The sequence below is a fragment of the Perca flavescens genome, chromosome 4, assembly GCF_004354835.1.
Source record: "Perca flavescens isolate YP-PL-M2 chromosome 4, PFLA_1.0, whole genome shotgun sequence".
Lineage (NCBI taxonomy): Eukaryota > Metazoa > Chordata > Actinopteri > Perciformes > Percidae > Perca > Perca flavescens.
Genome location: NC_041334.1, coordinates 17,150,136 through 17,165,425, shown reverse-complemented (window position 1 = coordinate 17,165,425; position 15,290 = coordinate 17,150,136). Strand labels below are relative to the sequence as shown.

Here is a 15,290-nt window from a genome sequence, read left to right as displayed (position 1 = left end):
CTAACTAAAATATTATACCAAAAACCTTTTTCTACAGTATAAATGGTTAAAATAAATATTAATTTGATTTGACGGCTGATAGAAAAGCAGACTAATACACAAGCTTTGACAGAGGATAGCGATAAATCAACATTTCACACCACAGTGGCATTAGACCAACGACGATGGCAGCTATTTAGAGTGCTGATTACAAATTTCCCACTTTCCAGCTTGTTTTCTCTCCAGCGTGTCGAGAAGACATTAATTATGCTGCATCTTGGATGAAAATGAGCTCTTGTGTGAAGTCCGCTGGAAAGTCCATGGCTTTCAAATTGATGGGGAAATAACTGATCCACATTTCAACACTGTGATTTTGCTTTGTAACAATTGACATGACAAGAAAACTGCATTCACACAGAAATATGCAAAAATAATAATTAATCTGTGAAGTGAAAACATCTGATCATTATACAAAAGAAAGTATAAAAGAATATATTTATATATTTTACATACTGAAGTGATGGCACTTGTATATATTGGTGGTTTATATACAGATTAGTCTTAGGTAGTAATGCAGCTGAAGTTAAGAGTCATTAAAGTGAGCCTATAGGCAGCATCTGAAAGCCAGATATCAAGAATTATTCAGCTCTCCTGAGTGTCTGATGATGTTTCTTGACATCACACATGTTGGCCATCATCATATGGAGGAAGAGTGAAAGAAAGCTGCCAGGAAACAATGTCCATCAATGACTTTAGGCTTGATTCACGAACAATGTCTCTAATAAACAGAGAACCCGCTAAACAACACAGATCCTAGCACCAGTAACACCAGCTGTGCCTGTCGCGCTGTCCCACTGGCTGCTAACTGGACTTGCTTGCTGTTAAAACCTGAGCCATTGTGACGTGAAAGCTGTGTCCCCCCCCCACTGCAAAGCACCATGGGAGCCTGAAAGGAAGTGGGCCTCCTCTGTGGTCGGTCTGGACTGGACCCGTCAGCCGGCCTCTCTCCGATAAACAGGAGTGGGTGTTTCCTGTGATCCAGCTCAGTCTTGAAGAGCTCATACTCCTTATGTGGCAGCTTGATGCCCAGCAGGGTGCACCCATCTGTGGGGGTCAAGTCCTGCTCCACCCTGACCTCCCAGCCTCCTGCCCGACCACACTTTCCGGGCCCTGTCCCATTCAGCAACTTCGCTGTGGGCTCCTCCACAGCTGTGACTCTCACCTGGGTAACCTTAAAGACAAACTCAGTGGCTCCTGAGACTTTGGCAGAGGGGTTTCCCTGAGCGTAGTGGCCTGAGGCTCTCAGGGTGAAGGTGGGCTGAGAGCAGGCAGGGTCCGAGTAGTGCCGGTAGACGCCTTCCCATGCGTGCTGGTCAGGATTAAAGGAGAATTCTCGAGTGAGGAAGAGGACGTTGGGACGGGTTTCGCAGCGCTGGCTAACCCAGCGGCCAGCCAGAGACAGAGGAGCTGCAGGGCTGCGGGGCAACACCGGGGGGCGCTGTTCTGAGGAGCGGTACACCAGGGCGCACACAGGGCAAGGGTGGAGGTGATGCTGCAAAGAGTAAGGGAGAGGTGAGACAATGTGATTTAGGAATGCACCTAATGATTATTTTAATTCATTATTTAAGTTTTGAAAAAAAAAAAATCTTGATTAATTGATTATTATTTACTAGTCACTTATAAGATGTTAGAAAGTTGTGATCAATGAACATTTTCCAGAGCCAAAGACAATGTCCGGTTTTGTTAAGGATATGGTCCAAAACAGAGTATTTTATTTAAAGCTGAATCATTGAATAGCTCCATGGATTAGTAAACCAACAGGAAATCTATCAGCAACAATTTTGATAATCGATAATTGGTTTTTTTTGTCGTTATGATAGTGAACTGAATATTTTCTGATTTTGTAATCAATTAATCAAGAAAATAATTGACAAGGTAATTGAGAATAAAATTAGTCATTATTTGCAGACCTAGTTTCATTCACAGAAAAAGTATCAAATCTTCATGTTTGAAGTTCTGAACCAGCAGCAATTTATCTATTATCAAAACTGTTGCTTACTAAATGCTAAACTTGTTTGAGCTGTCATGTGTTTTGCTTCAACATTACAGTGATCAAATTGATCGTTTTTGCCTTGTTCCTTGAATCGTTTGCAGTATAGTCCTATAGTGTAGTAGGGAGGAAGACTGAACATTTACCACATTCTCTGAGTGTAACAACATTTGAAGTTGGGCTTGAAGATTCGTTCTTGATAGAGACAGGCAAAGTGCTGTTGGGCAAAGCACTGCAATCCCAACTGCTTTACTGTTAAGATGCTAACAGTACAATATGTTGGTAGCACCCCTGCCTGCCCTGACAATTAATCTTTCACACTTCTTGTCTGTTCAGCTCTCTCTGGTAAATAAAAACACAGTCATGTCTCACCATGGTGTTCTGCAGTGGCTGTTGGTACCCTGTCGGTCTGTACTGAGTCCTCTGTGTCCAGTCAGTGTGAATATCCCCTAAGAGCAGCTCCTGGACCTTCCCTCCATGGCTGTGGTGCTGCGTCTCCACCCGTATCAGTCCCATCTCCATCATGGAGAAGCCCAGCGCTGCCAGACATCCCCTCCCTGCCCGGGTGTTGTACAGCTCATATGGCTTCCCCAGCGCCACTCGACCCAGGGTCAGACCCACGCAGGTCGGAGGCTGCCTGGAGGCCAGCCTCTGCTTGGCTGCCAGGCTGTGGACCACAATGCCCACCTTGCTGAGGTGGTGTTCAGCTTCGGTGCCCCCGCGGGTGATCCAGGAAGCCTGACGCAGACGAAGCTTCCCCCTAATAATCAGGGAGTAGGTTGGGTCCTCGCAGCTGCTGTCTGTGTAGTAGTGCTGCAGGGCCTGGAAGTGACGGCTGGAGTGGAAGGTGTAGAAGCGGGTGAGGAACTCTGGACCGGGCCGAACTTCACATCTGAACACAGAGGAATTAAATGGTTGGAATGAGGTAAGGCTAGTGATTATGTGTGCCATGAATAGATTTCAGACAGTAGGGAACAGACATAAGCTGTCTTTAAGTCTTTTGGGGGAACATCTCGCTCAAGTCTCAAGTCAAGTTACAAGTCTTTGTAAGCAAAAAGCTACATGTATTTCAGGTCTCTGAAAAAAAGTTCTTTCAAAGCTCTTAATCTGATCAAAACTTTAATTATTTTCCATGATTTTTGGGGGCAGCTGAAACATCCCGTAAACACAAAACTGACAAACTGATATTATCACCTTAAAGAGATGAAAAGGCAAACGTATTAGCAAACAGTTGCTTATTTACATATCAAGCAGTTATGGAGCAACATTATCATTCAGTTGGAGCCTTGTAGGTAACATGTAAGACCAACGTTCAGTCTCTTTTAGCTCTGTTTTTGGTCTCCACCAACTCCTGAGGGCAATATTTGGCTAGCTGCTAAATGTTTGACTATGTTCAGCAGCTAGTCACTTACTGTATCTGTCTGTCTCTTGGTGCTGAGCAGGTTTTTAGAGCTGAAAACAGCTGGAAACAATACTGATAAAAGTAGTAAGAGTGAACCAAAACAGTAAAGTTATGGGCCCAAAAAACAAATCAATGAGCTCAAAAAACGCTATACAGCTTCTCTGTGGGTTTGTCTCTAAAAGCGAGTCCTTTAACACACAAGTAGTGATGTGAGCCACTGTTGATTGAAAAATATTTTTTTATATCTGCTTTAAGTATTCATGGTGTGTGTCTTTTTTAAATTGTGCTTCTGGGATTTGAAAACCAACTCATTTCTTTGATTCAAGTCTGACTGATGTCCACATCTCAAGTCTACAAATCTGGCATATCTGCTTCAATTCAAATTGTGGAAAATGATGACTATCTTTTAATGCCATTAATCTACAAAGGACAAAACAGTACATGAAAAGACAAAGTGAATAACTTACAGAAGGGCGATGAATTAAAGAAAAAACAACAACATGAAGGGTCTCATTAAGCTTCACTGATGTACCTTGTTGACACCCATGTGCCGTCCAGTCTTGGGGGGATGTCTGCTGTGATCCTCACTCTGTCCTGTAGGTGGCGATACTGACAGTCCTGCTCCCACTGCAGGCTCTCACTGTGGTTGGAGGAGGAAGTGAAGGAGCCTGTGGGCACCTCCCATAGTTTACTCCCTGTTCCAGCCACAAACACAGCTACAGAGGAAGGGAAAGTCAGTAAACAATAAACACAGAGGCTCTATTACACCGGCCACCACAGGCTGATTTTAGGTGGATGTGGGAAATGGGAACACCAGAATGATTCAGTTCAGAGATGCTTATTCTCTGAAAATAAAGGGAACAAATAATAGCCATGAAGGAATATTCACATCTTCTCTCTGTTACATCTGAACACACTTCTGGTTGACTGCAAGCTGTTTCAGGGCTGTAATTTTGGTAAATTTTCCATGTAATGAGTGGTGAGTGTGTGCTATAGAAACCATACATAGCTGTGAATCAGGATGTTGGCCACAGTGCAGACAGTTTTGGCTTGTCACTCCAATCAGCCTGCAGCTGCAACACGCAGGCCTTGTTTTGGGGGTTTGCTTGGAGGCAGGAGGTGTGCGCACAAGCGTATGCTCTTTGTAAAGGTGCATTTCTATCCTCAAGATAAAGCAGTGGGTCTCTGACAGCAGCAGGCCGGCCGGCCAAACATGTTAATTCAATGATGAATGTTCGCACTTGAGTTTTCCCAAACACTGACAGTTGAGTTCATTGAAATGAAAGCATTATTCACGCTATAACATTTATTGATCTGACAAGGGCACATCTGCAGTCTGTCTGCCTGTTGTTGGTCATAACTGCACTTTCTGCTTTTGCTGTTGCACAGAGATGTCTGGTTTCAGTTGAGACAATGAGGATTTTCTGATTGCACCCTCATGGTTGCAACACTAGGAAACCCACTGGGGTGTGTGTGTGTGTGTGTGTGTGTGTGTGTGTGTGTGTGTGTGTGAAAATGATGGCTTCAGTTTCATCTTCCCAAAACAAATGTCAAAAAGCAAAGGTGGATGAGTTCTCAACGCCTCCATCTCCTGTTTTCTCTCTGACTTAAACCTCTTGTTTTTCCTCTCATACTCATCCACTCATTTTTATTCTTAATGGTGAATTGTTGTTTTCACACATCAGTTTTTGTGTGGATTAAACAAAATAGATATAACGTGTTAATTAGTGAGCTTTAGATGTGCTGGAAGGGGTATTTTGTTACCTTTGGACAGGCTAGCTGTCTTCCCCCTGTTTCCAGTGTTTATGCTTAGCCAAAATAACAAGCTTCTGACTGCAGCCTTATATTTAACAGACAAATATGAGAGTGGTATCAATATTCTCATCTAACTCTGTGCCATAGGAGTATTCCAGAAACTTTAACTTTAAGTCAGCGTATCCAGCTTGCTTTTTCCTCTATTTCCCTTTTTCCTTCTCTCTTATTCCCTCTTGCTCCCCTTTATCCTCACAGCTCTGGCATTCTTACTCTCACTTTCTCAACTTTCCTCAGGGTCATCTGTGGTAGACAGCTTTATGGGTGTAATCTCACTCCACTTTTCTCTGGTTTGACTTTAGATGCACTTGGGGAGAACATCACCTGTCGAGCCTCAAGTTGAGCTGGGAGTTAGTTGTTGAGCCACAGATCAACTTGTTCTCTTATGACTGAGCAGATGGAGCTGAAGGAAAATGGGACTTTGAATGGAAAGTGTGTGATGTTGGTTTTTTTTCTTCTACAAAAGGTTCCAAGATGTGTATGGGCATGTGATGGTGGCTGACTGATCGGCGTTTATTAACCTTGTTAGTGTCAGAGGGAGGGAGGATATTTTTTGTTCCCCTCACTCTTGGAATGCTTCCCATATGCTGACCACAACCACAGACATGTGTTCGGCGCAGTCATTTCCTAGCATCCTTCCACCTGACACACACACACACACACACACACACACACACACACACACACACACACACACACACACACACACACACACACACACACACACACACACACACACACGTAGAGTTTGGATAGTCTGAACTATAAAGAGACACAGACCACAAAACTAGATTCAAGCTCAAGGCACATTTCTTCTCCTTTAAGCTGCCTGTCAATTTGTTGATATGATTAATCCTTTTTTTTCCTGTCACAGGCATTGAAACATGTTTGCAATTTTCCCCATGCGCCAATGTGTTTGTTTATGCTCCATGTCACTGCAGCTGGCGAGGGAACCCGGTCAGTCGGACCCAGCTGCACTCCCACGGGAGAGCTCGGAGCAGAAATACTAATCAGGATTAATTAATTTCCATTGCTCCTTGCAAGTCATCCAATCGGTCTGTTTTGTGTTATCCAGCCTTTTAGCTGCATGCAACATGTTGCCGAAGTGGTTACTCACAATGCAGTGCAATGAATAGACAGAGAGACAATAGCTGCAGTATGTGACATGGAGTCATTTGGGTTGCCATATTTGAGTTTCTGTTTTTGCCAAAGCATTTCTATAGTGTTTCTTGAGGTCACTTGTCATTCAGCCCCTTTTCCTCTCTTGGATCTCGTTCCAGTTGGGCATATGGTTGCATTTACAAAAAGAGTACTCATAAAAGCAGAGCTTAGTAAAAACAAAATGGTTCATCGTGGGGTATTAAGTATTCTTCTACAAAAGAGCATATTCCAACCACAAGTGAGACGATGTTGTAATACATATGATAATATTCAACCCCCATCTCAATTCGGAGGAGATGGGGTGCTATTTTAGTTGATTCACTTCCTACATAGGCAGTCAGATATCATTAGTTTTACCCTTCAGTGGTTCCCATTGATTTATTGTTCCACTATGGCCCCTAACTCCCCCTGATGCAGTCTGCAACCCCCTGCCACAGTATAGAGCTTGGTGCATCTTTCAGAGACAGATTTTATGTATTTTTACCAATAAAACTCACAATAAAACTGATTTAATTGCTGTGAATAGTTACATGTATGGTACATGTTGAATTATACACTCAGTTACCAGTTAATTAGGTACACAAAGCTAGAAAAGAATTTAACAAAATGCTGTTTCTTATAATTATGCTGGTGTCAAATATGAAAGCTCATTACAATACAGTAATCCAACTAATCAGGGACATTATCGGTGAGGTTTTTGGTGAAAGTGACAGCAGCGATGGGCTTCCTACAGCCTCATAAATAAAAGATAACACAAGCGAAAATTGATGAAGTGCAACAGCAAACATTTACCCAAATGAATTATTACTTTAACTCAGATTTTTACTTAAGGTCAAACCATGTCACTAACCTCCATGACTTCATATGGGTCAAGGATCAACACATAACATGTATTTAGTTCACCAAAGCATTACAGCCAATAAATAACACAGGCTCTTCCCACGTGAAAGGATATGTATACATATTTTCAAGTCTGTGCTCATATGATCATTGAAACATGTTTTTCTTGCTATAATCCCTTAAACTGACCATTATAACATCTCTTTCTAATGTGCGTCCAGTGTAAGAGATGAGGGACAAATTCCAAAGTCATTGTTTTGTGCAAAAATGTGTTAAAAAAGTTAAATCAAATGGGCGTTTTGAAGTCTTTCTTGTTAGTATGAAATTCCCTCTTTGGGTTACTATCCCTCTGCTGCAGCTCAACAGAGAAACACTGCTTGGGAAACACACACAAAGAGGACATTTTGCACTAAAAAGACTTTGGAAGATACTTGATTCAACTAACTCAGACTGAAGCCTCACATTAGCTTCAAACAAACTTTTGGAATACATGTTTGCACAGAAGGAGGACTGTGGATTTTATCCCCCATTACTTATATTGGAAACTCATTAGGAAGGGATCTCTTAATGGTCAGTATTAAGACGAGGAAAAGCCTGTTCAAATGCTCACATGTGGGCACCTGGCTGTTGTTTTAAATGTGAACCTATACGGACTCCTTGGAGAATGTTACCAACCAAGCAAAGAGAGGTCACAACCAATTGTGATAGCTTAAGGGTCATGGATATTATTATAATATGTAATATGTTGATTGACAGTGAAATAGACCAATCAGAATAAGTGCAAGCCTCACTTAAACAGTGTACAAGAAGCCATCTTTCTTCTTTTTTATTAAAGCCACTTTTTTTTCTCTGCCTTCCTGCTCTGCAGCAGTAAACCTGATGTCATCGTCAGTGCAGCTGAACAACACACACTTCAATTATTGGCAGGCAGAGACAATACACAGCCCCCATTTCTCCTCACGCAGTATTGCGACTATGCCACAAGGGGTCACCGCAGCAGCCTGTGATGTGTGTGTGGTCTGGACGGTCAGTCTGTCATCACCACCAACCCTGACGCCGCTGCTGGCCCTCCCTTCAGCTGACTGATGAGTGGCCAAAGTAATCTACCTGTCTTTGAGCTCCAATATTCATCCTGTTTGCACACACACACACACACACACACACACACACACACACACACACACACACACACGTACACACACACGCAAACACACACACACACACACACACACACACACACACACACGTACACACACACACACACACACACACACACACACACACACACACACACACACACACACACACACACACACACACACACACACACACACACATGTTTGCATGCACGTTCACAAAAACACACTGCACACATTGATTTACAGTACACTGCAGAAGGGGTAGGCTCTAGCATTTATAAAGGACCTCCAGGCTACACTCTGTTTGTTTGTTTGCATTTGTGATTACGGTTTGGCAGCCTTCACTCTTCTCTCTCATGTCTCATCCGCAGCGCCAATGTCAAAATACAGTTTTATGTACTTCTTTATTTGGAGCTATCCTGGAAAAACAAGAACCAGATCCTGGCACTTTTGATTCAGGGCTTGCAGCGAGAATCAAGTGCTTGACGTTTAAGTCAACCCTGCGCTTCGTTCCTTAGAGAGAGACGCCTTTGTCTGCTTCTTAGCTGCTTCTATTGAGGCTTTTAATGGAGAATCCTTAAACCTGCCAAAGTGGAGGCAGTAAAGGTTAAGATTTTTTGTTGTTGTTGGTGCACTGAAATGATGGCAAAGCAGCACCAATCCCTCAATGTTCTAGTTCAACTACTTCCTCGTGTGTTTCTTACTTTTTTACTATATCCTCATCCTATTTCTTTCAGTGTGGTTACCCCCAGTGTCCTGTAAAGCACTTTTTCGTCATTTTTTGAGTGCTGCAGGACAAAACCCTCGAAACTGTCCCTGAAGTGCCCGTTGCCCTCCTGGCCCACATCCCCCTCCACTGATTACTGCTCCCCTCCCCTGATGAAAAAGCCATGATGTTTACGGCTCATTTCTCCTGGATGGATTTCAGATTCCTTCCTCCTTTTTTTCTCGTCTTTGTTTAGTTTTTTTTCTCTGTGTGTGTCTGTCAGTTGTTGATGAGGTGAATGAAGTTGGTCAGGAGAAAGAAGGGGTTGGAGGAGGGTGGGGTGAGGCTTCTTCATAAACTGGGATGACAAGATTAGTGAGGTGCATGTATGGGGATTTCTGTGCGTGATGCCTCAGTAGCTGTGAGATCCTGCTCATTCAACATATTTAGGTGACTGCTGCACATTATTCATAACCTGACTCCGCCAGATGGATTGCTTCGCAGTTGCTCGGCATATCCATCTGGGAACTTTCCGTTGGAGAACTTTTGGGAAGGGGCGGAATACTGGTTATTTGATTGGATGAACCATCTGTCTATCACCTATGTTGGTGATAGATGGGCCAAATCAACCAATCAGATCCACGAAGCGTATGAAAATACAACCACAAGCCCGCCCCTGCTGCTGCAGGCAAAGCATAGCTCGTAAGCTCAGCATGCAAGCAACATGTCGGTAAAGGATATTTGCCATTTGTGTAACGAGAATTTAGGAATAAAAGGCACCATTTCAGGTTCCCGGACCATATTCCAAAAGCATTAGCGAGCGGCTAACAGAATTAGGGCTACCGCTGGCTGATAATACTGGTTAGCTGATTGGATAAACCATCGGTCTATCACCACCTAACCCACCTCAAAACCAACGCTGATTGGCCCGGTCGTTTGGCTAACGGCTCCAAATTTTCTCTGCCTCAAGATGCCAGACTGATCTGCGAGTGGAAAACTGGAGCTCGCGAGATCAGGACGGTCTCACGAGGCTACATTATTCACAGCTAACAGCTGTTTTTTTAGTCACTGAGCTGTCCTCCAGAGCTTGGATAGGTGTTATAAGACAGTGATTCCCAACTTTATTGGCCTCGTGACCCCGTACAAGGAAGGACTGTCTACTTGCAACCCCTCATCACAAGTTGCGTATGTTGATAGATTTGTATTAACCTGGACAAAGTTTGGCACAAAAGACTATTCAGATAATTTCTCTCTCTTGTGATGGTGGACCAGCTCAGGACAGCTCTATTGTTCTACAATAACAATTTACAAGTTACTAATCAATTACTCATTCCCAAATTAATCATATTACTAATTACTTAGCAGCAAAAGTAATTAAGTCACATATTCTGTATTTAACAACACATTGTGGTTTAACAAGCAGCCAGTTTACTGTTTTAGCTTAGCCCCATTGACTGACCCCATGCAACACTCGAGAGAAGTCCTCTCCCCAAATGAAGACTCACCAACTGAATGTAGGCAAAGCAGGTGGAGGCTAACAGCCTCCCCACTCCTCCAGTCCCTGCGCCAAGCTAACACCTCTCACAGCAGTAGAACTTGATATCAACCCTCCAGCAAACTTTTGGCAAAGGCCCCTTAACACTGTTCGATTTTGGGCTGTCTGAGACGAAAGTTGACAATTGTGAGAGAAACATGGTTGTCAATTACCAAAATGGTGGAGAAACATTGCCGACCAAAGACAGGCTGCATCTGAAATTTGGCAACAATGTGACTGCTGCAACAACCCACGTCTTCCAACCAACCGATCAGAATACAAGATGAAATGATGAAGAATAGTACACTGATCGGTGCAAATTTAGTAAGTGCCAATTTTTTAATAAAGTTTAGGTTGAAAAACACATGCACCCTAACACCCACCCAAACCAAAACAATAAAGGCAAAATAAAAAATACTTTTTTAGGACTTTGGTAAAGAAGAAACCTGAATTGATTGATCTGATGACGTGTCTCTGCTGTGAGGCATTAGCTTAAACAATCGTTGTCTAAAGGCGCCTGAAGACAGCAAAACATGTCGACCCACAAATTGTCAAAATATCGGGAGTGTTACGTAACTGTAATGTAATCATTGAATTTAAAATAGAAATTCCTTAACAACCTAAACAAAAGTAATCACACTTCTGTAACACGTTACTAAGTGATGTGTTACTGCCCAACAGTCAGGGACTAAGAAAGGCAAACAGAAACCATAGCATGGCAAAGTATATTTAAATTTCATTTGCTGCAGTTCCCTGTTTCTGTCTCTCTCCCTTCCCTCCTTCCTTGTCACCGAAGTCAGGCGAAGGTCAGGTTGATTTAAAGGTTTTTCAAAGAACATGAGGTCTGTTGTGTTATTCTAACCCTGAGTCCCCCTTCCTTTTTGGGGGCTTTAACCTCAGCATCTCATAGCGGCCTCCCGGACCAGGAGTCTCCCTCTGTCCCCGGGGCAGTGCATGGACGGCCGCTGTTGTCTTTTCATCACAGTGTAAGCTGGTTAATCCAGTGGCCTCGTTTATTTAGAGAAGGGATCTACAGGGGTTTGCCCAGTGGACACTGCTGCCAGTTCCACTGTGGTTAGCAAACTCTGGCTCCTGTTCACAAAGCAACAACACACACATCGTCCTGCCCTCACCATGAGTAAAACAGCTGCCACATCAAGCTTAACACGTCCACGTCCTCCTCTAGTTTCTCATCTTTTCATGTGCTGTACCATTGGATTTTGTGCAATTAAACAGTAGAGAGGATTTTTGATTTGAATAGCACCTGATGTGTATTGTGGTGTCTTGGTGGACAGCCGCAGCAGCCAAGATGTAGATAGCGGACACGAGAAGTTGATGGTCCATTGATGTTTTCGAGCTGAAATTACATCGGTTACACCTTAATCTAAAAACTCGGTTTGGAGACGTTTTAGGGGATCCCGTTGGTGGCTGTTTCACATACTTGGAGACTTTCAAATTGTAAACTTTTGTCCAAGACTCCACCAGACTTAATCCAAATATTCAATGTGGTCTCTTCCATGTGGCCACTTTCTCAAAAACATCATCAAGTAAGGCAAAACTCAGAGAACTGAGTCTTTATAGCTTTAAAATTAAAAAGTTTAGGTTCAAAGGGTGAAAACAAGTGAACAGTCAGTTCAAGTACACTGGCTCGGGAAGCTTTCCTCCCCCAGAAATGACATTACACCTGTCAAAATCTATCTGAATTTAAATGTTATGGTCCAAACAATTCCACTTTGATATCAGTGTTGTTTCCTTAAATTAATTCCCATTAAATATTTTTGCTCTGTTTGGGCTGTAGAACTGCTCAGCTCCTTCTGACATCTGGTCAGGGCCAGTGACTTAACCTCGCCTGTCTCCTCTACTAGACTTGAGCGGTGAAAAAGAAAACAATCCACAGATACCAGTCTACCACTAAAGCAGCTACAGGGATGGATGGAGGGAGGGAGGGGTGAGGGGTTTCTGGGTGATGATTATAACTGGGCAGATGCCTCCTCCTGTCTTTCTCCTGCCGCTCATCACCCTAACCAGCCCTGATGGCCCAAATGTTGCGCTTCCGCATAGAGGCTGCGGCGGCTGGACAATCAGCTCTCCACAGCAGCCTGAGGTAAAGCACTAATGGCTGTCTCCTGTTATTCTAACCATTAACATAATGGCAACATTAGTTCCAGGGCCACGCTTCCCTGCTCCGAGGGAACCATTGTTTAAAGGCACAAGCCAGAGCTCTTTTTTAAAGACTGCTCCACTGGCCACAGATCCGACTGATGCTTTGAAGACACACTGGAGAGGGCGAACACAGACCGGCTATTCATAAGTCTAATGTCAGCATAGGTCGTGTTTTTATTTTTCAAAGTGCTGATCCACATGTTGAACTCTGCAAATCATTTGAATTGTGACAAATTACATAATAACTTCCTGGTAATTATGAGATGTCTGTTATAATCTCTTCCTTTTTTGTCTCTGTGCCCTGCCATGTGTTCTTTAAGATAAATCCGCAAGAGTTCAGCTGATTTCTCACATGAGAGAACATTTATCTAGTTCTTTTTTTTCATACTGGAAAAGCTTTGGATTACAGGCGGAAATCTGCTGCAATCTTTTAAAATCTGATTCTAAATGCAAGATTTACAAGTTATTCCCATACTTAGTAATACAAACCTCTTGGGATTCATAGACCTGTGATTATGAAACTCCAGCATCAGTTTAAGCTTTCTTAAATTAATATTTAAAACATACTATATCTAAGAAAATCTAAATCAGACAAGCTACACCTCAAAAAGACTTTAACACACACACACACACACACACACACACACACACACACACACACACACACACACACACACACACACACACACACACACACACACACACACACACACACACACACACACACACACACCACTGTCATCCTGCCTGAACTCACCTTGCCACAGCCACAGCAGCCAGACTCCCCTCAACAGGTGACTAAAACGTCCGTTTGACATGTTTCCTGCTTCCGTACACTTCATTCACACACTCCTCAGCTCAGAAAACAAACTTTGATCCTTGGGAAATCCAAGACACAGAGAGGCTCCTGTCAACAAGAGACGATCATGTAGGATATCACCATGACACAAGCAAATATATGAAGAGTCCAGTAATCCCTCAGATGAAAATCTGGTCTCCTGTTCAGCCAGGAGGGAGGTTTTTTCCTGTCTTCTTCTTCTTGTTCTTCTTCTTGTTCTTCTACCTCCACTTCTTAGCTTCCATGGTCTGATAACAAAGTCCTCAGTTGGATCCACACGCTTCATGCAACTTCTCCACACTGGTGCTTTCCTTAAGTGGGGAGAGAGGGAGAGTAAATGCTCTCTCTCTCTCTCTCTCTCTCTCTCTCTCTCTCTCTCTCTCTCTCTCTCTCTCTCTCTCTCTCTCTCTCTCTCTCTCTCTCTCTCTTTCTCTCTCTCTCTCTCTCTCTCTACCCTCCCTCACTCAATCACACACCATTGCCTTACTACTGTGCAGCTCTGTGGATCTGTTCCACTCGAGGCATGTGCAGCGAGTGTGTGAGTGCATGTGAGCAGGAGTATTTTGTGTGGGTGCACTCCTGTCTGGCGCTTATGAGCTGAGAGGAAGGAGTATAACAGAGAGAGAGAGAGAGAGAGAGAGAGAGAGAGAGAGAGAGGTGAAGGGAGGGCTGAGATAGAGAAAGTTTCAAGTGTGTTTGTGGTGTGGAGGAGGGGGTTTGAGCTTCAAACTTCCTAAAGCAAAGGCTCCGGGGAGCTTTTATAGTAAGGTGCAAAAGGGCAGTAGTGAATAGGAGTTAACACTGCAGCCACAATGCTGCACCACATCTGATGCTATACCCATATTGCAACAACCCAACATACTGTAGTTCTAGTGGTATCTAGCCATGCAGATTGTTTTGTGTTGGTTTTGAAATATTCCCTACACAGACTACTGCCTCCACCCCTATAAAATGGAGGTGAATTGAATTTTGTTTGTTGTGCTTACAGCATTAATAAAAGATTATACCAGTGTGCTCTCTGCATTCAGAGGAGAGACTGGTGTAGGATGTGTTAGCTTGGTGCAGGAGCTGGAGGTGTGACGTGTTAATTACATTCTACAATAAGAGGAAAAATGTAACTCTTATTTACATTTTGTGTGTTCTTAGCTATAGCTGGCTTGCTAACTTGCTTCACTAATATGCCCACATTCAAAAATTGCCTGGACAGTGACTACCTCTGCTTATTAAACATAATCTCTCTCTATTTCTATATGTGTTATATACAGAGTATGTGTTGTTGGTGTGGAGGCTTTGGAACTGTTTAAGGTACCTTTCATGGAGCTGATAACAAAAGTAACTAATTGCTTTTGTTAGTTATGCAATTAGTTGAATACTTACTAAATTACTTTTTCAATAAGTAATATTTTTTATAGGTCTTGTGCATCACTTTATACACATTTCTCTGACAATGCAACCTACTAAGACATATTTGGTCTTTGGACACTTTCTCATCTAGAAGTTAAAGTAAAGTTCTGTTGGTGAACAATGTTTGGTTGCACAGCATGAGTTTGTAATGAGATTGAATAAGTAAAAAAAGAGAAAATCAACATGTCTGAATGTCCCAGTTATTTTGGGACCTAGGTTCTACCAAAGAAAATGAAAACTGTTGACAGTGAGGTCTGTGGTT

General features: G+C 42.9%; 1 protein-coding gene across 1 annotated transcript; it reads right to left on the bottom strand.

Moving 5' to 3' along the window:
• apcdd1l (adenomatosis polyposis coli down-regulated 1-like) lies at positions 1 to 13,604 on the bottom strand. Its single transcript, XM_028575031.1, has 4 exons — positions 13,544 to 13,604; positions 3,964 to 4,147; positions 2,402 to 2,921; positions 1 to 1,531 (listed from the first exon to the last, which is right to left on the bottom strand). The coding sequence occupies exons 1-4, from the start codon at positions 13,602 to 13,604 to the stop codon at positions 758 to 760; spliced, it is 1,539 nt and encodes a 512-aa protein (XP_028430832.1). The 3' UTR covers positions 1 to 757.
• Between the last annotated feature and the right edge of the window lie 1,686 nt (positions 13,605 to 15,290).